General features: G+C 44.1%; 1 protein-coding gene across 1 annotated transcript in view; it reads left to right on the top strand.

Annotated features, from left to right (window-relative positions):
• The window catches only part of KIF13B (kinesin family member 13B), a 143,725-nt gene that overhangs the window by 40,673 nt on the left and 77,934 nt on the right, over window positions 1-25,118 (top strand). Inside the window, exons 3-8 of the mRNA XM_066626486.1 lie at window positions 11,947-11,959; window positions 13,861-13,921; window positions 15,635-15,727; window positions 19,382-19,562; window positions 21,608-21,695; window positions 24,094-24,228. Of these exons, the coding sequence (XP_066482583.1) occupies window positions 11,947-11,959; window positions 13,861-13,921; window positions 15,635-15,727; window positions 19,382-19,562; window positions 21,608-21,695; window positions 24,094-24,228 (571 nt within the window). The remainder of the gene's footprint in view (window positions 1-11,946; window positions 11,960-13,860; window positions 13,922-15,634; window positions 15,728-19,381; window positions 19,563-21,607; window positions 21,696-24,093; window positions 24,229-25,118) is intronic.

The raw sequence follows: 25,118 nt of genomic DNA on the forward strand, positions 1-25,118 counted from the left end.
TGGGAAGGTATTGTTTGTGCCCCAGCGACTGAAATTCAAACGTTCACTGCTTATAACCAGTGGAGGTCTATTCTCCATTTACTACCAGTCAGTTTCTTTAGGTGACTCCCTCTTTTAAGACTGAGCAGACAAATCCTCTCTCCATATCATGCTTAATGTTATAAGCCTCTGTCATGCCCCTTCTTCTTCAAACACTTCAGTCTTTTTTTAGTGTTCCACTTTTGGCTGACTTTTTATCTGCCTTTTCCAGTTCTATGTTATCCCTTTGGAAATGGGTCAACCAAAATTCTCTGTATGGAGAAAGGCATCCTTGTGTCCATTCTGCTACCAGAACCCGGGAGCTGTTTACATGGGAAAATGAGCACCTGCTAATGTAGGGATTTGGTCTGCACAGTGTGTTGCCCATGGTTGACTCTAATTTTAATAATGAATTGGCTAATCCTGCAAGCAGGATTTTTGTTAAAGGCTGATGTCACTTAAAACCTTTTTATGCGTTCAGCACATCCCCACTCTTTATGAGACTTTTCCCTTCCTCTCTGTGTACGTCAAGCTGTGATGAAGCTCTGTGGTGACAGAAAGAAACGGTTTAAAAACACAAACATAGAAGAGGTTGCTCTTCTATGTTTGCGTTTTTAAACCGTTTCTTTCTGTCCCCGCTTTCTAAGATCATTTTAAGCATGTTGCTTGTTCTTGCCAGGACTTCAAATACTTGCTTTTTCCCAAACAGCCCCCCTGACTGTCTTCCTTCTTTCTCTCCACTCCTAGCAAAGACATGCTTATGTCTGTCATCATCAGCAGTTTACAACAGATGAGAATGGGAATGACTGAAAGATAACCTTTTTGACCTCTTTAGTGAGAGAGAGAGAGAGAGAGAGTGCGCGCACACTCGTGTGTGTATACAGGTATATATGTGTTCACTTTACTGTCCTCTTAAAGCAGAAATGGAAATGGGGAAAAAGACCCAGACTTGTAAGCATAGCCTGTTTTCACTGTGGCAACAGTTTGCTGAGAAATGATGAAGGAATACGAGCCAATTCACTTTTTAACATAGCAATGTTTAACACTTAACAGACGCAGAAGCACATTTATCCATGGCATGTGAGTTTATCCAGAGACCTTTTCCAGTCTGTGCACAAACAAGGGCTCTGTAACCACATGCTGTTTCATGATGCAGCAGAATTCTGCACATTCTGAGGCTTTTGTGGTAAAGCCATCTCTGTGTGCCATTTCTAGCATAACTGTCATTTCTATAGTGGCTAACACTGATCGCTGCTCTGCTTGGAGTTCTGCTCTAAAACCAATGCAGGTTTCGTGCACAGAAGATACCTGCTAAATAATTACATGTGATTCTGAGAGCAAAGGACGAGTTTGACACATGTTAGAAGTAAAGGTTCTGTGCAAGTGCAGAAAAATCACAACAGTGGGAATTGTGCACAATTAATTAAACAAAGGTATTTTGGCAGTATTTTCCAGTATTTCAGAAAGTGCCAAGTTCCTAGCAGAAAGTGAATTTGTCAATTGTATGCTTGTTTTCTCAAGAAGAAGTGTTTAACAGCTTAATTGTGAGTGCAAAGATAGGAATGTATGGGTAGTGGCTTGTGGGGATTTCTCAAGCCAGGGGAGAAGCACAGTAGGATGTCCAGCTGTCAGTGTGGATGGGAGAGGACATTAATATTGTGCATAGTGGCTTGTCCCCACTCGATGACTAGCAAAAGCAGAGTAGGTGCCTGAAATTGTATGAGGCAGGTAGAAGGCACATAGCTCAGCAGCAAAACTGACTCTTGGCAAATGTGCCCCCTTCTACCAGGTTCAGTCTCTCAGTCTGGTGAAAGGATTGTTGGATGGTTGGTTGGAAGTCTCCTTCCTCAAGTGCCTCCTTGGGTGCTGGAGCCCTTTTGCTGCCATGGTGAACTGAACTAGTGGGCCCGTTGGGAGATGGTGGTGGTTAGTGCTGGGCTTGACTCGGATCCCCTCTCAGCCATAAAGTTCATTGGATAATCTTGTGCAAGTCTCCATTTTCTCTGAAGGAAAGAGCCCTGTTGAATCAATCGGAAAGTCCACTTAGTCCAGCATTCTGTTTTCAGCAGCAACCAGCTGTGTGTCTTTTAGAAGTTGACACAAGAAAGTATTTCAGGTTCTAGTCTGAGTGTGTATCATACAGCCATCTTCCTAGAGCCAGCCAGGGTTATGTCTGATCTGTGCCTGGATGACCCATATATATTGACCCTAGGAAGCCCATTGCCCATGAAGGCAATGATGAATGGAAGGCAGGGGGAAAGTATAGTAAGTGAATACAGGAGGTATATAGGCCCACCATACCAGGATATTGTGTAGCTAAAATGAGAGAGCCCCACATATGCTATGCTAAGCTCCTTGGGAAAAATGGAATATAAGCCATAAGTGGTGTAATTCAGTATAATGCAACCCTTCATACTTTTCTCCCCCATAAATCTGATTTAGTTTCACCGGGGGGGGGGGGGGAGAAGAGAATCTAAGAAACCATCCTAGGAAAGAAAGATGAACATTATAGGAATACAGCTACTCAAGTGTTTCTTCTAGGTCTCCATGTATCCAAGCACAGAAGACATTCAGAATTGCCAGTCTGGCATCCAGCTATTCTTGGTGGGTGGGAGAATAACAGCAGATGTTGAAAGCCCACCCAGTGAAATAAGAGAAGCAGGAGAAGTGTGTGAGATTCAGTGGAATGTGTCTTCAGCAGAATGGTTAACTTTTCAAAAACTAGTTTCATGAGAGAAGGAGAATGGAAATGCCAGAAATACAATGTGCAATCCCTATGGAGACTCAAAAGACTTTTGGATTTCTTTTCAATGCTTTGCTATGTTCTTTCATTGCGGTATCACTTCAGCTGCAGGCGCTATTTGGTATTAAGGTTCCATTTGATTGTTCCCCAGTTTTATCCCCATCTGTCTCTAAAATCTGGGCCTGCTTGCTTTCCCCATTTCCCCCCTCTTATTGCCATTGCTTCAGCGTTTCGGCACGATTTTTCAAAAAGAAACCTCCATTTAGATCTGGGCACGCTGGTGGATTTCTGCTAAAAATGACATGGTTAGTGATTTCAAAGTTTTGAAACAGGGATAAGTCTCGCCGCATGAACCTCAGATCCTAACAGAATGAGTCGGGAAGGGATGCTCTATAGAGGGGGTTTACCAGCAATCTCTGTCAACGGGGCTAGAATTGTTGCTTTGCTCTTTTCGTAAATCAGGTCATCGAAGGCTTAGCCCCCTTTCCTGTGGCTGTCCTTCCTCCCACCAGTGAAATGATGACTGACCAGGAGTGACAGAAATCAGGGAGAATGGATGGTACCACTGTTATGATAAGAAGAATCACAATGCCAACAACTTGAGGCCTACATGCATAGACACACACTCTGTTTTTGTGTGTGTGTGTGTGTGTGTGTGTGTGTGTGTGTGTGTTTAAAAAAAATTAGTTTGTAGCAAGAAACTGCAAATTCTGCTCTTGGCTAAATCAAGCACATTATTTTAATTTTAGAGTTTGTTCATAGTGTCCAGATGTGTAAACCTCAAAGCGTGTTTTTCTACTAAGCAGTGTGACAGCACTTCTGCTTGTAACCTAAAAGAGGGACATGTTTTCACAGGTTTTTGGGATACATGTTTCCAGCCTGGTTTGGAGACCCCCACATTCCATCTGAGTGCCAGATGGGGCTTTTTATTTTAAGGAAGGCATCCTTCCCCCAGTGTTGTGTGGCACAAATGGAGAGCAAGCTATTCTCCCCCAAAAGCAGCAACCCCACCCTTCTCTTCTGATACTTTGTCCTCTACTGTCTTTGCCTAATGTTCGTGTTGGGGGGGGGGAGCTGCTAATTGAATGTGCCAAAGCTGCAGCTGTCCAAATTGGACAGCTTTTCAAAAGGGCATAGTGTCAGGTGATGGGGATGGGGGGTGGGAAGGAAAAGTCAACTTCTGGTTTTCTCTCCCCACCCCAAAAATCAGGCTCTGTGCACACTCTTTTGCTAAAGACTAGGTTACTTAGAAGTTATACAAAAGAAGCACTATGTAATAAATGTGCTGTGATATAGTCAGTTTCCATTGTTTTCTCTGTCATGCCCAAAGAGCCTGTTGTACTGTGACGCACACTGAGAAACCCAACCCAGGGTGCGGATACGCAGATATTGGCTCCCGTTACATCCAGTGCTATAATGCAAACTGTCTGTGGTCTTGGTCACAACAGAGAGGGTGCCAAACTTCCCCTCCCTCCAGATTCCCAAGGCTTCCCAAGGCTGGCATTCCTGGGACGGGACTCCCTAAAAGAGATCCCATTGCATTCAATGTGTGCGATTGTTTTGTTTTTCTTTAAAATTGTTAGCTGCCTTATGTGTCGTCCCCCCCCCACACACACACCTACTCACACAGCAGAAGGAGGGGCATTTTGGTAGTAGTAAGAATGATAGGAATAGTAGTAGTAAGAATAGGCCCTCAGTTTGGCTGTACTTGTCGTAAGAGGCGACTAAACAGCCACCGGGTAGATGGGACTCGATAGCCTGGGAAGGCAGCTCATCTGAGAGAAGGAAAACTCTGATCCCAAACCTCCACTGCCTTGTGGCTACATCCAGTTAAGGAAAAGGCTTCAGGAGTCAACCTCGAGGCAAAATCTGGAGCCGGAGTCCCTGAGGCAGTTCATGGCTGAACACAGTCACGTTCTGGCAACTCCTGCAACGCCGCTGGAACCAACCGTATTGGCCTCTGCCTTTCCATTGGACCATTTCAGCGACGTGGAGAGGGGGGATTTGCTGCATGGATAACAGCCTATCCTCCATACCTACTTTACCCAGGCTTCGCGCACTGGAGAGGACACTCTGTTCCAGAACCACCATTCAGAGCGTGACACCATAGTCTTCCGAGACTGAAGGATGCCAACACACACACAAGAATGATAGCTTCTGCATCTTGATAGTGTAATTCAGCTATTTTATTCAAACGTATATCCCACCCTATCTTAAATATTCCAGGTAGGTAACAGGTGATGTGTAAGTGTGCCTACAATACCGCATTAATATAGAATTGAAATGGATCAGACTTCTGAAAGCATTGGAGATGCCAGAGGAACTTTATGAAGATGGGATTTCTCTTATGCTGACGATTAAAGGAGTAAAATGCAACTCAGAGGCACCATGGAAGACTTCACAGATGGAAGACTTTTGCTACCCCTCTGGGAGTCCTGGATGTTTTTGGAAGTAATTTGAGGCATGTGTTCCAAAGCAGGGCAGGTGTCACTTAAGGCTTGGGTTGTTTCCTTTTTCTCCCATTTACAGAATTGCTCTTTTTACATCTGAGGTAGGCACACTTCCCTATGTTGACTCACTAATTGCTACTAAACCTATTGTGGTTTTTAAAACCCTGCTTGAACTATGTGTCATAAACTCATGTATATTGCCTGCTTACTATAACTGACAAGCACAGTATGAAAACGAGCCAGCGTTAATGGAGTCATGTGTGTTTAGTAATGGGAAAGAAATAGAGGCATTTCTGTGTTTTGGCTTTCAGGAGGGTAACATGGACACATCTTCTTGAAAAGCTGATGTCTCTAAGAAGGGTGTGTATTTTTAAAAAAATGTAAAACCACCATTTAATTATGCAAGATTAGCGCTGTTAAAAGTATGAGAATATGAGACGTGGGAATTTTAATCTCCTAGCCAGACATACGCAGATGACCCTCTCAGATGGAAAACAAACACATCTTCTCAGGGGTTCAATCCTTAAAAATGTGTTAAATATCTATCACTCATCTTCTCTTTTACCTGGTATACAAGTGTGTAGCAAGGGGTCCAGAATAACTTGTTATCCAATGAACAGGGGTAGTACAGGAGTGGTTTTTGCACGCTGCAGTTAATATTTCCACATTCTAACACAGTTAATGTTTAGTAGAATACAAATGATATTATCCATTCCTGACAGATGGATTGACAACATAAGCTAATGTAGGATCCAGAAGTGGCCAGAGTCATCATCTCATATTCAGCAGTGGACTCAGCAAGAGTCTAAAGATAAGTAAGAATCCAGAAGAAAAATAATTAAAACAAATGGGAAAAGTAGGGATAGAAAAATATACAGTTACGGGGAAAAAAAACAAGATCAAAGGGATACAATAATCCATAACACCCAGCGGCTGGAACTGAGACGCTACTTGAGAGCAAAGCACAGTCCTCCCCTGTATGTAGTGAAGTTTGCAGTGTGGCTTGGAGTGAAAGCAAACAAAGAAAATTCCCTGATGTGGCTATCTAGGATTATAGTCCCTGTCACTAGCTGTTCATATTGGTCCAGGAGTCCCGGTCCTTTCACTTCCAGAGAGTATGATATAGTATGATCAAGGAATATTTTTTGAAAATGGGGGGGGGGGGGAGACAATGGCATGCTTAAGTGCACCTAGAGGGGGGGGCGATAATGTAGTGAAGAAGAGGAATACTGAGAGGAGACACATGGTGCGGTTTGATAATGGTTTCATCATCTCATCAAGTGGGGAGGGAAGAGGAAAAGGTTGAGGGAGGTATAGTAGGACAGAGAGCTGGAAGAGGAGCAAAGAATGCACAGCAGAGGCTGCAAGATCAGAACAAATGGTTGCACTTTCAGCATTGAGGAAGGAGGTAAAATCTTGAGCAGACAGCAAGATCATACCTGCATGTATGCCATTTACACAGGTGCATATGCCGTGTTCTCATTAGTGACACAACAGTGTGTTGCTGACCTGTGTTGTACTTTAATTTTAGAGCTTCTGTTTCTTTGCTTCTGATGAACATGAAATGAGACTATTTGTGCATCTTTATGAAAAGAACACAATGTTTATTTGAAATTGGCCTTTTGGTCTTCATTGAGCTGCTTGCTTTACTCGGTATAATCTCTTTTCTGAAACCTCAATATGTGGGAAATGGCTCCAGGGATTATATTCTTATTGCTGCCTATAATCCTGGATGCATAATAATATGGGCACAATAAAAGCCTAAGTGTTTATGTGCCACAAAATCCATTTCTTGGAATTCAGGTGGGGGCTTAAGTCACTTGACACCCAAGCTTAAAACCTGCTTTTTCTTTATGCCTCTGAGAAACACTTCTTTTGCGGTTACTGTAAATAAAGTCACCAGGATAAAACTGGGGAATAAACCTGGCAAAATGTCAGCAGTTTGGAGTTGAAGTGTGCAGATACATTAACTGTGGCAAACTCTGTTGAAGTTCCCGTTCAGATAAGCCGAGTTCAGACAAGCATCACAATCATGATATAGGTCAGAAGTCTTCAGCAGGTGGGTCAGGACCCAGAAGTGGATTGCAACTCAACTTCAAATGACACACAGCAGCGTTGCTGCCACTATTTTGTTTTGAGGCTCAAGCCTGTACCCTTTTGAGCAGCAATCAGGGCTAGAAGTCTTAGGCTGCAATCCTTTGCACACTTTCCTGGGAGCAAGTCCTACTGAAGGCAATGGGATTTATTTCTGAGTAGACAAGCATAGGATTGTGCTCTTAAATTAAGTCCCACTGGAAAGTCTGCAGGGGTTGTTTTGGCCAAGCTCCACTGTCTTCATTGAGCCCCCTCAGTCTTCCACTCATCTGACTGTTCTCTCAAGCTGCTCTCTCCCTTGCTCTCTCCACCTTGCTTTGCTTTGCTTCTTTCTCTTCCTCTACCTTTCAAAACTGAGTCCACGCCATACACTCTTTGGCCTTCCTGTCATTCCAACTGGCCAGAAAGGAAAGAACAGGCATGATTGCACGGCACCAGTGCATGCAGGCTGGTCGCTGCAGAGCAGGAAAAGAAGAGGAGAGGAAACTATGATGTGGTTGCTGGCTAGTGCATAGGGTCTTAAAGATGGGTCCCATGCTGCAGTTTAAAGTCTGAAGGGTGTTTCAGTGCTTGACAAGTTGAAGACCACTCATTTACATAGTGTGGGTAATCTTGTATACAGGGGAGCCTTGGACTAATGCTCTCCCCTCCCCTTCCAATTATGTGAGAGAAGAAATGGAAAGTTTCCACTTTAGAATAAACTATACTTTTCCCAAGTTCAGATGTAATGGGACACTGACTTGTTCAGGAGTCAAAGTGGAAGCTTTCAGTCTTCTGCTTCGTGCATGGAGGAAAGGTGTGTGTGGAAGCCTGAGTCTCATGGCTGTTTATTCATAGAAGCATAGAGTGTCCAAGTTGGAAGGGACTTTAGAGATCACCACGTCCAATCCTTGCTCAGTGCAGGCAACAGCTACAGCATCCCCGACTGGCGGCCTTTCAGCCTCTGCTTGAAAAACTGCAATGAGGGAGACCTCGCTGTTCACCATCACTCATAGTTTAGATCAGGGCTGTCCAAACTTTTTGGCAGGAGGGCCGCATCATCTCTCTGACACTGTGTCCGGGGCCAGGAAAAAAAGTTAATTTACATTTCAAATTTGAATAAATTTACATAAATTAATACATCAGTGATGGAACATATGACTGAATGAAGATCTTGCAATAGCTCATAGCCTATAAAAGGCCTTGCACAAAGCGAGGCCTGCCTTTCCTTTGCTGCCACTGCTGCATCACAGACATGAAACAGCAAGCAGTGAAAGGAGCCCTTGTCCCACAGCTCACATGAGAGGTCAAACAGTTGGCTGTCACGCTGAGAGCAGTTGCGTTGGGCTAGCATGGGCTCCAACAAGTCTCCGGAGAGCGAGAGCTCATTAGAGACTGGGGCTCCCAGTGGGTTGGATTGGGAGTCTCTGAGGGCCACAAGTGACCCCAGGGCCGGGGTTTGGGCACTCCTGGTTTAGATTATGGCCAGATTTACTTACTATCAAGACTCAAGTCTGAAAACTATTTGTGGAAAACTACTTCACTTCCAGCTACTAACTTCATCTTGCTGGTAAGAAGTTTGCAGATCTGCTGGGAGATTCTCTCTCACACGCTCACAGTTCAAATGAAACATACAAGACACTTTCTCGAATGAACCATGAAAGCTAGTGCTAAAATTCCTCAGAAGACACTAAAACTATTCTGTGGAACAAAGTATCCCCCTCCAAATCTGCTGAATCAGTTTTGAACTGGTGAGGAACTGTGTATAACCTCTCAGCTCTGGTCAAACAAGGGAGCTGCAGGAGACATAGGCCTTATCTGATCACGTGACAGTCTTCTATACCTATAAAGGCTTCTGGGTTAAGCTTGCTTTCTGTTCTGCTTGTTTTCTGTTAAGCTTGTTTCTGTTCTGATCAACCAGGAGGCTGTGCTTTGAGTGCTCCCTGTGTTGGCTGTAAACTCCTTTGCCTTACCCTCTTCCTCATCCTCAACTTGCAGCTGCTGGGTCTGACTCAGTAAGGGTGGAGTCTTGGGCAAATATGATGCACTGTAATGACAAAATTCCCTAAGAGTCTATGTAGCTCTGCTCTGCTCTGAGCCCTTGGGATAGGTTGAAAAAGCAACCTAGGGATACAGCCATCAGCAGTAGTGCCTCACCAAAACCCTGTTGTTGATAAACTGAGCTAAATTAAGGGTCTGTTGTTAATTGCTACGATTTCACAGAATAGGGCAGGTTAAAAATTCAGAATAATTAATAAAAAGTGTCATAAACATCAGTGCTGGAGGGACCAAGATCACAGAGTCCAGCCCCCTGGCAGTGCAGGCTGTCCACAACCACCACATCCCTGGTAAGTGGCTATCCAGCCTCTGCTTGAAGACCTCCACTGATGGAGAGCTGACCATTGTCCAAGGCAGAGTGTTCTACTGCCAAACAATTCATGCTATCAAAGTTCTTCCTGACGTTTAAATTACAGCAAGGAAGATTTTGATTAAGCCCATTTGTCCTGTTCCTACCATTTAGAACGGGTAGGCAACTTACAGCTCCCGGTCAAAGTCTGACCTGCACAGAGGCGAAGTCTTCCTTCCAATATGCTGCGCAGTGGATAGGGAATGGCAGAGCCACCTGCCCAGGCTTATGGAGTCCTTGTGCTGCTGCACAGCCAAGCTCCACATGGGTCATTTCTAGGGGCTTGACAACCCAAAAGTCCACTGGTGTCGTCATCGCATCACTGCTGAACGTCTGGCCCCTTTAAAGAAAAAGGTTGCTATCCCCTGCTTTAGAGTAACTGAAAAGAAAACTGCTTCATCTTCCACATGGCAGCCCCACATCCACAAAGCCTTCCCTCCTGCCCAACTCCCACATCAAACTCGCATTTCTGGCTCTGTTCACAAGCTCCCTGGTCTTGGTTGCCTCCTAGAAGCTGAACTGTAGTTGTCTGACTGCTTCCACTTCTGCCATCTCCTTCTAATAATGTGTTGATACTTAATCTGGCAAAATGGAGTAAGAAAGGAACATGGGAGCAGTCAGGGGTGAAGCCTTATGCCAGGAGATAGACCCAGTGACATACAAACGGCCTGAGCTGAAAGCCCTGAGCTCAGGCTCATGTGGAACAGCAAGACAGAATCCGAAATGAGCTTTTTCCTCCAGCAGTTTCTTTCCCTCCCTGCCTTGCCCCCTCCCTAACCAGAGTAGGTCAGTGCTGCTCTTTTACTCCTAACAAGAAGACATTGATGTGTTTCACTGCAAATATTCCTGGTTTCCCTCTGCCTTGCCACCACATTTTCGCGTATCTTATTTGAATTGCTGTGAGCTGCTTTGGTAGATGACTTTTTTTTCCTAAAATGAAGGGGTAGAAATATAATAATAATTGGGATAATACCAGCTTGTCATTCAGGGTTTTTAGAAAAGAGACTGAGATTATGGAAATCTAGAGTGCATTAAGCATGGTATATGCTTAACATTTGTGTTGAGGGCTGGTATAGAAATTTGCTAAATAGATAAACAGAATTAATTACTCTCTCTGAGTGACTAAGCAGTCAGAAAATAGTTTTTTAAAAAACCTACAAAATATAACAAAGCAGTAAACTAGTGAGGCAGCAGTAAAAATTGAGCTATGTGTTGTGCGCTTGGTTTTTAGTTGTTTTTACTATTTTACTTGATTTAACCAGTTGTAGACTACTACACTCTGCTGCTTTTTAGTGAATTACACATGGAATTGTGCTATGCCACCCTGAGAGTTCTGTCCAAAGGTATAGCTGAGCACTGGTGAGATGAGTTCCCAGTGGCTGGTCCAAAATAGTGACCTCTCAGTTGGCATTCTGTATAAATGGAAATTTTCAGGGAGCCTTCAAAGGTATCCTCATGTACAATACATCACAGTGGCCTAATCTCAAGCCAGGGTAAGAATAATTGCAGTTAGGCAATTTCTGTCTGTCTACTGGTCTGTATATTACTACTACTACTACTGCTACTACTACTACTACTACTAAGTAGGCTCATACATACTAAAGTCTATGATACTATAATTATATTAATCTTAAGAAATGAGGTGAATATTACAACACAATTTAGATTATGATCTTACTGCAGGGTTTGAATTTCTTCTCTGTAAAATGTATAGACGGACTAGTGCTCTCAACCCATAGTGCTAATACCTCTTTGTGGTATTTTACAGCATGGACGTGATACTTGGCCCCACTGTTGTAGTGTGCATGGCACTGACCCCACTGGTAGTAGCAGTACCTGGATCAGTGCACCAGGTACAGCTGTGCAACTTTGAAAGAGGCACAGTTTGGGGAAAGAGGGTGCAAGAAGCTTCACCTGTAGGGCAGGCTGCACACTCTTGGGCACAACAGCCATCTCTGATGGCAGTGGTAACATTTGCAAAAAAAGATGCAAAACACAAAACAAAAATAAAGCTTGGGAAGCCCTGCTGTTGTGCCTGTACTTGAAACTTCCTTCCCTTTATTTAACCCTTGAATATGAACATTGAACTCTTCAAGAGGGAAAAAAAGCAACTAAAAGTTTGGGTCTCTCTTCTACAGAATGCGTACTGATGGCAGTAGCTGAACCTAATATGTGTTAAAGTTGTCATTTCTAACTAGTTGCATTTCTCCCTCTTCTCCTTGCATGTCCTGGGGTGTTCCATCTTGGTACTTCAGGAGCCAACCGAAGGTACGACATTTTTGTAGCAATGTGTAGTTCTGTACTGTGAAAAATGTTGGTATGAATTTTGGTTTTGAATTTTGTATAATTACCCCTTTTCTAAACGTGCATTTTCTGTTGCTGTGCAAGGAGAGGGGAGGGGGGGAAAGAAAAGCCCTTCTCTACAATTAAACAAAAACAAACAAAAAACCCCCAACACAAATCCAGCATTTTGCACTGGCATAAGAACATAAGAAGAGCCCCGCTGGATCAGGCCAAGGGCCCATCTAGTTCAGCTTTCTGTATCTCACAGTGGCCCACCAAATGCCCCAGGGAGCACACAACAAGAGACCTGCATCCTGGTGCCCTCCCCTGCATCTGGCAATCAGAGGCAGCCTACCTCTACCTTGCACATACCTACCATGACTTGTAACCCACAATGAACTTTTCCTCCAGAAATTTGTCCAATTCCCTCTTAAAGGCACCCAGGCAAGATGCCATCACTACATCCTGTGGCAAGGAGTTCCACAAACTAATTACACGCTGGGTAAATAAATATCTTCTTCTGTCTGTCCTAAATCTTCCAACACTCAGCTTTCTTGGATGCCCCCTGGTTCTGGTGTTATGTGAGAGGGAAAAGAGCATCTCTCTATCCATTCTGTCCGTCCCCTGCATGGTTTTATATGTCTCAATCATGTCCCCACTCAGGCACCTCTTTTCTAGGCTGAAGAGGCCCAAACATTGTAGCCTTTCCTCATAGGGAAGGTGCCCCAGCCCAGTAATCATTTTGGTTGCTCTCTTTTGCACCTTTTCCACTATATCCTTTTTGAGGTGTGGCCTTACCATTGATTTGTACAATGGCATTAGAATTTTTTTTTATTTAGCATATGGCATAAAATACATGGACTTATATATCATTACATTATTAGCTGTTTTATTCTTAATGCCTTTCCTAATGATCCCATGTCTTGGCAGCCAAGACATGAGTTACAGGAACAAATGAGAAGCCAGTTACCACTGAGCATTGAGGGTTGTGGATAAGAGATTGTGCTGGTGGTGTTTTCCCATACTTGCATAGTGTTGAATTGTAATACTCATGTTCCCTTTTTATTCTGCAGTTGGCATGCAGAATCTTTTATCTATTTTTTCTCCTCCATTTTCCCCAAAGTTTTCTGCTTTACCAGTTTCCTGTCTGATGTTTGAAAGAACTGCACCACTCAGAGTGACAAGGAAACTTGTCTCTGAGGCATTTGGTGGGCCATTGTGTGATACAGGAAGCTGGACTAGATGGGCCTATGGCCTGATCCAGCCGGGATGTTCTTATGTTCTCATGTTCTTGTACGATTAGGCAAACTATGGGGCTTCTACAAAACAAGAGAATGGGTCCAGAGGTGTTGGGCAAGACTTAGGGGTGTGCATACCTTGTATCTGTCTTCTGTTGGTACACACTGTTACCTTTGTGCATGTTCATACTCATTTTGTCAAGCTTTTTTTAAACAGGTCTGTAGAAGTTTGAGCTGGTTTAACCCTTCTGTTTGAGGTGTGCAAGGTGCTTTAATCAGTTAGGTCGCCCTGGGGCTAGATTCAGACAACGGGGAGCCACATAGTAGTTGATAAAAGCTTGATCTGTGAATAGACATCAGTGGCTGATGATCTCAATTGAAATTGGAGCCATAGGAATGCATCACTGAACATAACCAATGTTGATATCCCCTCACCCCTGTAACTGGTTGAAAATGTGGCCCCGATTAACAACATGAGTGACTGAATTGTAGATCTGCACTGCTGACAGTCATATTTTGGCTGCTGGATCTCAGAAACTGTATGAATTCCTCTTCCCCCCACCCCTTGTTGAGCAAATTGAATTGTTCATATTGTTGTGCATTTAAAAAAATGTTTTTTTATGAGCTGCCTGTGACGTTTCTCTCCAGGTGTTTGCCTATGATCACTGTTTCTGGTCTATGGATGAAGCTATCAAAGAGAAATATGCAGGTAGTATTTTATTGTGGCTTTGAGCAACTCTGGAAAAAATAACATTGATGTTCTAGCAAAATAATTATCAGAGCTGACCCTGGGGGTTTTCAAAGTCAGTCTTATAACTACAGGCAGGCAGAAAAGAATTCACTTTTCCCCTTCCAAGCCCCCCTTCATCTTTTCATTCAGAACTGCTCTCCAAATTGCTTCTTCCCTGTGGGAGAAAATATATGGTACTCAGTACCTTTCTTTCACCACATGTGAGAATACAGTTGTGGGGGCAAGTTGCAATTTTGAATGGACAACCAGTAGGAAAAGATAGGGTTAAGTAGGCACCCTTGTATTTTGCACTCTGTTTGGTGCCCCAAGGCTGATTTTCAGTGTGTAAAAAACCATTGGCAGAAAGAGTTATGGAACTGTGTCACATCTAATTTGACCCACATGTCTTTATGTGGAAAAGTGGAAAGGGGAGTGAACCATGTATAGTTGCTGGGGAATCACACAGGCAGTCCCTACTGTTTTCTAATTAAGCAGGAAACAATTGGGATATGTTTGTGTGGTTCCCAGCCACTTCACTTAAGCCGGTCTGTTTCCTCTCTCTGTCTTTCCATATCAGCTTTAGGAAGCTGAGCCTGCCAGATGATTTCAGGCCCTTGAAGTTGAAAGTAGTGCCTGTTGAAAATAGTGCCAGCTCCTACATTTTCCCCATTCCCTCATACATGCACTTTGAGAAATCAGAGAGTTTGGTTTCAGAGAGTGTTAGGGGATGTGGGTGCGCAAGCTTAGGTTCTCATCTGTTAAAAATATAAGATGACCACTCGCATACTGGGGGAGGGGGTCAGCGAGTACAAGTGCTCCTGGGTAGCACAGCTGTGGACCACCACTGAAGAAGACCTCTGCTGGATCAGGTCAAGGGCCTGTCTAGTCCAGGTTCCTGCAGTGGCCCACCAGATGCTCAGATACCTTTATCCTATTGACACTCCGTCACCTTTACATCCAGAGATAGGCTACCTCTAAAACCAGAGGCGGCTGCTCCTTCTGTGGTTAAATCCTACACCTGCCATTGTTTATTCAGACTGTTATATAATTGTTCCTTGTCCTATAAGCTTTTGAACAATTTCAAGCAGAAAGAATCGGATGTTTCCAGTGAGCAACAGGAAATGACTTTAAAGCCCCCTCCTCCTCATCTTTCATCCTTGATACAGGTCAGCTCTGATCACAGTTGTCCCTAGCTTCAGATGCAGAGAGGCAGTGGACGTAATGGGCAGTTTGTTGGCTTGGACCCAGGTTAGGCTGAGACAGATGGCAGCTGGCCTGTTTCACATGAGTTGTTAGGATAAAACTTTTGGACATGTAGGTTCCCCTGAGCTCCCCAGAGGAACAGTGTGATGTGACAGTTTGTCACACTTGACATACAGAGTGTCATAAAGGGCATAGCTTTTGTTCACAGTCCTTCATGTGTACAGTGCCTCATGATCAGTGCTATGTTGGTGTAACTGTGGAGTAATTCCAAAGGAAGCTATTGGAGACTACAGTGCAGCAGAGATGAATATCTACTCTGTGGCTTTCATTCTTTGAAAGCTTCATTTACTTTGGACACACATGAAAGGTGTTAATGTTTTATATGGTGTCTGTTGTGGTCTTTGAAGTCCTTGTGGTTCTTATCAAAGGAGCGTTATGACTCTTCTGTCCCCTGCCCCAATAATCTGAATCTTTTTGTTCTAATTATAGGCCAAGATGAAGTTTTCAGGTGCCTTGGAGAAAACATTCTCCAGAATGCCTTTGAAGGCTACAATGCTTGTATCTTTGCCTACGGACAGACTGGTAAGCACTTGCTGGTTGGGGAAAATTGGAAACTTATATAAGATTATGCTTGGACAAGTTTGTTTACCCTGTCTTTTCCTCTCTCCTGATCACAGGCCCCTTGAAAACACTGCAGAAAGGAAATCAGTGGTGTTGATAGGAATTTGTTTTGTCCAGTGGGAAGCCCAGATTCCACATAAGGTTCTGAATCTGAGGTGCTGGTTTTGACAAATAAAGTCCTAAACAACTTTGATAACGCCACTGTGTGCCTTCACCATCACTAAGAATTGCTGCAATCCCATTGTGACACACAGAATCATGCCCTTTCTTGCTTTTCTGGATACAAGTCCATTCTTAGAGAATTAAGATGGCAAGATACTTCTGCCTCTGCACCTTTGGGTTCACCCCTTTATCCCCCTGGGGCAGTTTCTCTGGAAGGGAGGGGGTATTCTTTTGGAACAGGTCCTCTGTCCTTTTGTCTCTTGAAATGGAAAATTCCACTTCAGCGTACCTCTCTCAGAGGAGAAGATAATGCAGGACTCTCTCCATGCCACATCCCTGCTACTCCCTTTACACAGCCTTGAGTTATGAAATACATCAGGCTTCAAGAGGCCCTGCTCTTAGTGACAAGAAACTGTTCTCAAACTTCGAGGGAGTTTTACTCTCTCAGTAAGTCTTTGCAGCATTGGAGGTAAGGGAGGGGTAAGGGCAGGGAAGCAATCCCCAGGGTCACGTCCCTCAAGGGTGTGAAGGGGGGGTGCTTGCACTTACATTTACATAGTTAGAGCTACTGGAGGCTGCAGGAGTTGTAGGGAGCCCAGCGCAGCCCTCTGCAGGACTCCCGAGGCTTGGAATGTTCAAATGGAGACATTGCAAAGCACCTCATGGAAACCAGAAGCGCTTTGTGATTTATCTGTTTGAGCATTCCAAGCCTCAGGGAGCCCTGCAGAGGGCTGTGCTGGTTTCCCCCTCCTGAAGCCCTTTCTATGTAAATGTAAGTGCAAGCACCACCACCCCCTTAGGGATGTGATCCTCCCCTTAAAGGAGCAGGGGAAGCTTTACTTGAACCAGTGGGTTGCAATCCACCAGTTTGAGAACCACTGCTCTAGCTTCCCCCACAGTTGGTGTGGGGGATAGCTGACACCCTCGGAGATAGAATAAGAATAAATAATCTTGATAATCTCCATCAGTGGGCCATACCAACAAGATGAAGTTCAACAGAGAGAAATGGAAAGTTCTGTATGTAGGAACACGAAAGTCAGAGGCACAGCTACAGGATGGGGGAATCCTGGCTTGGCTGCAGCATGAATAAAAATGATCTAAGTATTTTAGGGTGCAGTCCTAACCAACTTTCCACCACCAAGGTAAGGGCAATGCAACTCCAAGGTAAGGGAACAAACCTGCCTTATCTTGAGGAGGCCTCTGTGACTGCCCCCCAACTGCAGGATGCAACATGTGCCCCACTGGCACAGCCATGCCAGTGCTGGAAAATTGGTCAGGATTGCACCCTTAATGGACTCTACATTGCACATAAACCAGCAGTGTAATGCAGTAGCAAAAACAAAAGCAAATGCAGAGGTATAGAGCCCAGATCATGAGAAGTAATAATTGCACTCTATACTGTACTAGTCAGACCTCACTTGGAATGCTGCATCCAACTTTGGGCAGCACTTCTTAAGAACAGTGTTGATAAACTGGAACAGATTTAGAGAAGGGCAATAAGATTGGTGAACAATCTGGAAACCAAGTCTTATAAAGAATGTTTAAAAGAACTTGTATGTTTAGCCTGCATCAGAGAAGATTAAGGGGGGATTCAGTAGTCATCTTCATGTATCTAAAGGGCTGTCACACAAAAGAAGGGTAGAGCTTGCTTTTGGTGGTTCCTGAGGGCAGTATTAGAAGCAATGGGCTGAAAGTCCTGGAAAATAGACTTAGTCTAGATGTGAGGAAGAATTTCTGCCTTGTAAGAGCAGTCTGGCACTTGAGCAGCCTACCTGGTGCAGTTGTGGGCTCACCTTCATTGAAGGTTTTCAAACGGAGGCTGGATGACTGTAGTTACCTGCACTGAGCAAGGGGTTGGACGATGATCTCCAAATTTGGTGGGCCACTGGGGTTGGGCTAGATGATCTCCAAATTTGGTGGGCCATTTGGTAGTCCACTGTGAGATACAGGAAGATTGACTAGATGGGCCCTTGGCCTGATCCAGCGGGGCTCTTCTTACGTTCTTAAATTACTTCCCAACTCCACAATTTAGTGATTGTAACCACTGCAGAACGCTAGCTATCTCATAACACGTGGAAACTATAACAGTACACTGATGCAGCAGTTTCAGTTGCCTTTTGGTGCCATCACTGGCATCACAGCACTGAATCCAGGGCTCTGTGTCCGCTCCATTGCAAAGCATCTGATTGGACTGTAAATCCATATATTAAAGGTTTTTCAACAACTGGTTCAGCTTTTTCATATTTGGGGGTAACCATTTTTGTGCTACATGCTGCTGATATGTTTACTTTACTAGGAAACAGACCTGCATATATCCATTATATTACATGATTATTATATGCACCAGCCTAGGAGTTCTGTTGCTGTTTATATGTGTTTCACTTGGCAAAACTAGTGGACCTAGTTCAAAACTGCATCTGAAGGTTGAGGACAAGCTACATCTGCACTTACTGTAAGGAAGATGGTGTACTTCAATGAAGAGAGTCATTGGAAGGGGCAGCCCCCCCATGTGCTCCTGATGTGCTGTTAACTATTCAAAAGTAGAGAAAAGCAATATTGTTGGTCACTCTAGTTTTGTCATAATTCCTGAAGATGTATGCAACTGTTACCCTGCACATGCCTGATCTTGTCTGATCTTGAAAGCTAAGCAGGGTCAGGCCTGGTTAATACTTGGATGGGAGACCACCTGGGAATATCAGGTGCTGTAGTCTTATACCATAGTCTTTCGAGACTAAAGGTTGTCAACCATATGCAAAGCTAAAGAACTATGTGCTCTCATCTGAATCTGCCCACCCATTTAGAGTTTCCGACAAGGGCCTGCTGCACATCCCAATGGCACCAGAAACTAGTTTGGGAGATATGCAAGATTGAATCTTCTGTGTAGTAGCTTCTGTTTACTTTTAGTTAGTTCTGGCCTTTGAAGTAACTCAAAATGTTGGTCAAAAATTCTCCTTGGGGAAATCTCTGCCTACCCTGGTATAGATAGTAACTGCAAGAGTTGGAATCATGGAATGGTGTTTGTTATCTGCACAGCCAAAAAATTCTGTTCTTAGTCTGCTTCCCTCCTAGCTCACTTGTGATCACGCCTGAGTTCTGTACAGTATTTGTGGAAGAGTGTAAGGCTGCAGATTCTCTGGTTCATGCTCATCGGTTTAATTTGACCAACAAAGATGGTTGCGGCAGTTTACTTACACTCTGTAGGGCAGGGAAAATCAGGCATCAGTGCATTAGTGTCTGTGGGAAGATCTTCCCACTGAGTCTTTTCTGTGATACAGAGTAATTTATTTCATCTGCACACCTTTAATTTTTGAGTGTTCTTCGGTTATATACTGAGACTTGTTTAGAAACGCAGCCCGAAAATTCTTCTCATCCTATGGTTGCCTTCTTCCTCCTACTTCTGCCTTCTCTTGTACATCCCTTCTAAATAAGCATTATTCCTTCCCACTTACACAGGGTCTGGAAAATCTTACACAATGATGGGCACGGCTGACCAGCCCGGATTAATCCCTCGGCTCTGCAGCACCCTCTTTGAAAGAGCCCAAAAAGAGGAGAATGAGGAGCAGAGTTTCAAAGTGGAAGTGTCTTACATGGAGATTTACAATGAGAAAGTCCGAGATCTGCTGGATCCAAAGGGGTAAGGAGGACCCTTGGCAAAAATCAAGGCAGCAGGTAGCCTCTCAAACTAGATACTTCAAGGAAATGGAAGTCTGCTTTCCTTTTCTCGCAGCCCAGTCCTATCTGTTCCCCCCCGCAGGTGCAATGGCACCAAAGAGGCTTGTCCTGCATTGGGGGTGGGTCAGCAACCTGTGGGCTTACTGAATATAAGTATAAAACACTTATACTTGCCTCTCGGTATGCCCTGGGCCATCTATGGGTCTCCTTGGGCATTCACCACCATTTATGGTGGCTTATGTCTGTGGAGAGGGAAAGGGTAGGTGGCCTCAAAACAGAGGGGCTAGGATCCAACATGTGCCATTGCTGCTGGATCCACCCACTTCCTGCTGCCTTTCCATTCTCCATTCCTCCCCCCTCCCTGCCCAGTTACGCCCCCAGCCAACCCCACTGCTGACTTATCTTTGGCAGCAGTCACTTCTGACTCCACCACTGCGCGCAAAGCCTCTGCAGCCACTGCAGCAGTGGAGGAAATGTGCGCTCCACCCACTTCTGTAAGGCTGTTTTGCTAACTTTGGATAGGCTTACTTTTCCTGAAGTAATGCATTAAAAAGCTGCAGCTAGAACTGTATTTCATCCTAGATGGAGAAGAGTATTGAAATTCAGCCCTGCTTGACAGTGATAGAGAATTTGCCTTTTCCACATGGCTAAAACATTTTAAAGTCATATGTAGACAGGTGTCCCCATTGGTGGGGGTTCTTTTCTGCCTCCTCGATACAGAAACTATCAATATGGGGAATTCCTATATAAATAGCACCTGCCCCGAGCACCTATTACAGTACATTGTTTTTTTCTGTTGTAGCTTGGGTGCTTCTTGCTATGGAGAACATTCTTGCTTTACTGAAGAACTGAATGTGCAGGAAGCCAGCCTGTACACTACAGAGAGGAGACTAACTCAATATTAACAGAAAGCAGGATAGTCCCTGCATTCTAGTTAGTCTAGAATGCAGGCTGATTGCCTGCATATTCAGTTCTTCAGTTAAGCAAGAAGCACCCGTGCTGGAAGTGTTACTATGGAAAAAGGCACTTTAATGGATGTACAGGGGGGTCTCCTTGGAACCGTGCATCTGTGATATATGAAACTGGGGATACTGGATCTGTGAATAGGGGGGGGCACCTGTATATTGATGAAAATGATTTATCTACTCAGCTACGCCCATTCTTCAGAATGACTTGACTTCAGAATTTGCTTCCTTGAGGTTCCAGTTCTTGTCTGCAAGTTCCTGAGAGGGGACGCAATGTCCAGGCAGGGGTTGGATGTTGCTGAGGCTGTATTTATTGTGGGAGGTGAAATATATATGAGTCTGCATTCTGAGTTACATAGAACGCTTCAGGCAGAAAAGTTCCATGTGACTGAAAACCCTGCTGATTTTTGTATTGGGCTCAGTGGTGGTGTTTCATCTTCCGTCAACCAAGTAATCAGATCCAAAACTGGGCACTGTTTGCCTGTGTTGCAAGCTCGTACTGTTTGCCTGTGTTGCAAGCTCGTACCTGTTTCAGGTGGCTTGTGAAGTTCAGGGTTAAGTCAGGAAGAGTAGGGAAATGCTTACTAAGCAGCATTAGAAGTTAATCCTTAAAAATATGTGTTAACCCGCGTGTTTTCATTCACTGGGCCAGCATAATCACTTACTTTTATGAACTTGAATACCTTTCATGCAAAGGGATATGATACTAATTAACTGTCTGATTACCAAAGGATTTCCAAGCCTGGTCTCTTTTGGTTTGTGAACACTATACATCTGCACTTTTTAAAATACTTTGTGCAGTATGTTACTTCCTGCATGCTGGATGCTGAGATTAGTTAAAATCAGGTAAAATTTGCTTTGACTTGAAATATATTAGGCACGATCCAGCCAAAGTTCAGCAACCTTTGATTTCAAAGGGAGAGTTTTAAGCATATTCCGAACTCTTTGGCTGAAATAGATGAAACTTAGGTGTGATATTTTGGCTTCATTTTCTTCATTGTTGTTACTTTTGTACTGTCTCATTCTTTGCTTTACGATGCAGGAGCCGCCAGAGTTTAAAAGTCAGAGAGCACAGCGTCTTTGGACCTTACGTAGATGGGCTTTCTAAATTGGCTGTGGCCAGTTACAAGGTAATGAAATGACTGATTCTTTCTAAAATGCTCATGGGGACATCTATTCCAATGTATCGGAGGTTGGAGTTCTCACATCTCACACCATGCAGAGACACCTTACAGGCATCCTTAATATTTTTCCTGGAAGAAGAGAGGGGATTGCTTCCTCCTATCTCTTTCCTCATTCCCTGGGCTCCACTGTGTCTGCTGTAATCTTGGACAAAAGCAGCCTTGTGTGGGCACTCTAGCCAAACAGTACCATTTCCGTTTGCAGGTTACATGATCAAATGCGCCCTAAGTTAAAGAAAACCAGTCCCTGAATAATAAAAGCTAGCTTGTGGTCTCACTTTTTGTCTCCTTAGGCCAGCCATTTTCAACCACTGTGCTGTGGCACACTGGTGTGCCGCAAATGGTCCCTAGGTGTGCCACGGGAATTTGGGAGAAGGTTATTTATCAATAGGACCATTGGGGGATGTGAGCCTTCCATTGACAGCACAGTGTGCCTTGTCAGTTGTCAAAAAACTGATGGTGTGCCTTGCCCATTTTAGTGTCTTGCCAGTGTGCCATGAGACAAAAAAGGTTGAAAATCACTGCCTTAGACAAACACTCTAGTTTTCTGTGTGGAATTTGGGAGCAATCCCCTTTCTGCAATCTGAAGTGGTCCGTGCCATCATCAGTTTTAAACGTGGTGGATTGTTCTTCTAGAGTGCTTCCAAGTGAGACCATAACTAATCTGCCTAGCCAAATCACTCTTTTCACTAGACTGGTAGTGGCTCTCTGAACTCCCAGGCAGAAACAATTTTCATAGCACTCTGCTCTTGCCGTAAGTGGAGATGCCAGCCTGGGACTGAACTTGTATCTTTTTGCAAGGGGTGTGTTCTTATCACTGAGCTACAGCTCTTCCCCGAGCAATAATAGAGCCCTTACCTTACTGTCCCAAAGTTTTTGCGTGTAACTGTTAACCTGTGAGTGGGATGTGCCTTCAGCAACACTATTGTGGTTATGAACTGCACTTTGGAAAATGCATTGATTTATGGAGTTCACTACCATGGTTTGCAGTGATGACCACTAGCTTGGATATTTCAAAGGGAGTTAAACATATTCATGGAGAAGAAGGATAGATGTGTTCCTGGCTATAAGTTACTGTGGCTCTGAAACTCCATGTTCAGAAACAGTGTGCTATTGAGTGCCAGTTGCAGTACCTTGACAGCAGGAGAAGGCTATTGCCTTCATCACCCACGTGTGGGCTCTCTGGACTTTGGTTGGCCTCTGGGAAACAGGATCCTGTACCAGATGGCCCATTGGTGTGATCCAGCAGGGATTTTCTTGTGCTCTTGTAAACCCTGAGCCTTGAATATTTATAGGTCTGTTACTAATAAGGCATGCAGAATTGTGCATGCCTCACTGTTTCCATGCCATATTCTCTGCCTCTAGCATGTAAATTGGTACCCAAGAAAAGCCTCAAGGGATTAAGGAATGATATGCTATGCAATTAGCACATAAAGGTCTTAAAGAACTGTTCCATTCTCCCAGCCTTAGATGAAAAAATCTTGCAAAACCGGTTAAGCAAGTAAGCATGCTAGGCCTCTTTGCAGAAATGCCAGTAATAGGCTGAAGTGCCTATGAAAAGTTTATTACTGAAATAATCTCTCATCCGAGCCCCTCATTGCGTTCCTGTCAACAAAGCATGCACATACACACACCACTAGAACTGTCCACATCTGCCTGTCCAAGCTCAAAAGAAAGACAACCAAGTCTTTTCTTTCTGGATGTGCTACTGTGCTTCTTGCCAGTTTCATGCTCTTCTTTCTACACACCTTTCATGCTAGGTGTGTAGGAGGAGACCTAGCCAGGAGCTTAGAGGCAGATTTGCCAAGTCTGATTTGCCTAGTCTAATTCTATCAATGGCCATTAGGCGTGCAGGCTATGTGGAGGCTTTATGTTCAGGGGCAGCAGTGCAACCATTTGCAGAGCAGCAGCAAGGGAGGGCTGTTGCCTTCAGGCACTGCAGTTGGCTGACCGCTGTTGGGTACAGGAAGTCAGATTGGCTTCTGATCTGACCCAGAAATGCTGCTCTTGTGCTGAGCTCCCATCTCCTAAACAGCTGAGACTTCCGTCCCAAGAGCTTCTGCGTGTACAACATGTACTCTTACCACTGAGCCACTGTTGTACTTGATGAACATGCCTTTATCTTATAGTTGTTTACATATTTCCTCCTTCTGTGTTAAGGGGACATTCAAAGAACCCTTGGGGCCACACATCCTGAACATTGATGCAAAGAGATTACCTTTGCATGCTAGTGTGTGCGCGCCTTTATGCTCTTTGTGAAATCACAAAGTGCTTTCTAATGCATTTAACTAAATCTAACTTGCTGTAGTATTTAAAGTCATTGTTCTTGATTTCATCTCTTATTTAGGACATAGAATCCTTGATGTCAGAAGGCAATAAATCTCGAACGGTGGCTGCAACCAATATGAATGAAGAGAGTAGTCGGTCTCATGCTGTTTTCAAGATCATCCTCACGCACACATTGACTGATGTGAAGTCAGGGGTGAGTTTTGGAACTATGCATCCTGGAAAAAGGGGCATTATCTCTTATGCCTGTTGTATGGTACGGTGTATGCACACCAGCATTTTGTTCCTGTTTTACTTCTGAAACTACCACTGCAACTGTTGTGTTTCAACAGTAGGTTTAGTATTGCAACAGATCTAGTTTCTCCTGGGCAATTGAGCAGATTTGCGAGTGTCCCAGGGCAGATCGTTTTAAAAAGATTTAGGGAGCCATTTCCAGTGCATCTTGTGCAACTAGCAGCCACACTATATGCTTGAAGGAAGCCAGGCTGAGGTGCCTCTCCCAGTTGTTTCGTTGGCCAACCATTTAATCCCCTACTCTTGGAATGTTAGCATATGTTCCTACATATTTCTTTAACTTCTCACAATGGAATCTTATCAAAGCAGGCCAACTGGCAACTATAGTGCCAACTGGGCCTCTAGCACAATTAATTGATGTCATTTGTCGCTTTGAGCATAGTGTGAAGGGACAATTCAGAGGCCTCTTTAAATACCCACAACTAGTCTGCTGGGTATTTACCCAACATACTCTGCAGATACCCAAAGATACTCTGCAACATACTCTGCAAATACCCAAGATACTCTGCAGCAAAAACAGCAGAGTATCTTGGCACCCCAAAAACAGATTCAATGTGGCCTCAGGTTTTAATTTGCATAAGCTTTTTCTTGGCCACACTTGGAAGGGTTAGAACTACTTGGAAGGGTTAGAAAAGTTCTTTAATTGATTCAGTTTTGTTGTGCGGGGGGTGTAAAAAATTTTCCTGCTTGATGACGTCACTTCCAGCCGTGACATCACTTCCAGTTTAATGACATCACTTCTGGTGGGTCCCAGCAGATTGCTTTCTTAAAAGTGTGTCTCTGTGTGATAAA

This window comes from Tiliqua scincoides, chromosome 1 (assembly GCF_035046505.1).
Source record: "Tiliqua scincoides isolate rTilSci1 chromosome 1, rTilSci1.hap2, whole genome shotgun sequence".
Taxonomy (NCBI): Eukaryota; Metazoa; Chordata; class Lepidosauria; order Squamata; family Scincidae; genus Tiliqua; species Tiliqua scincoides.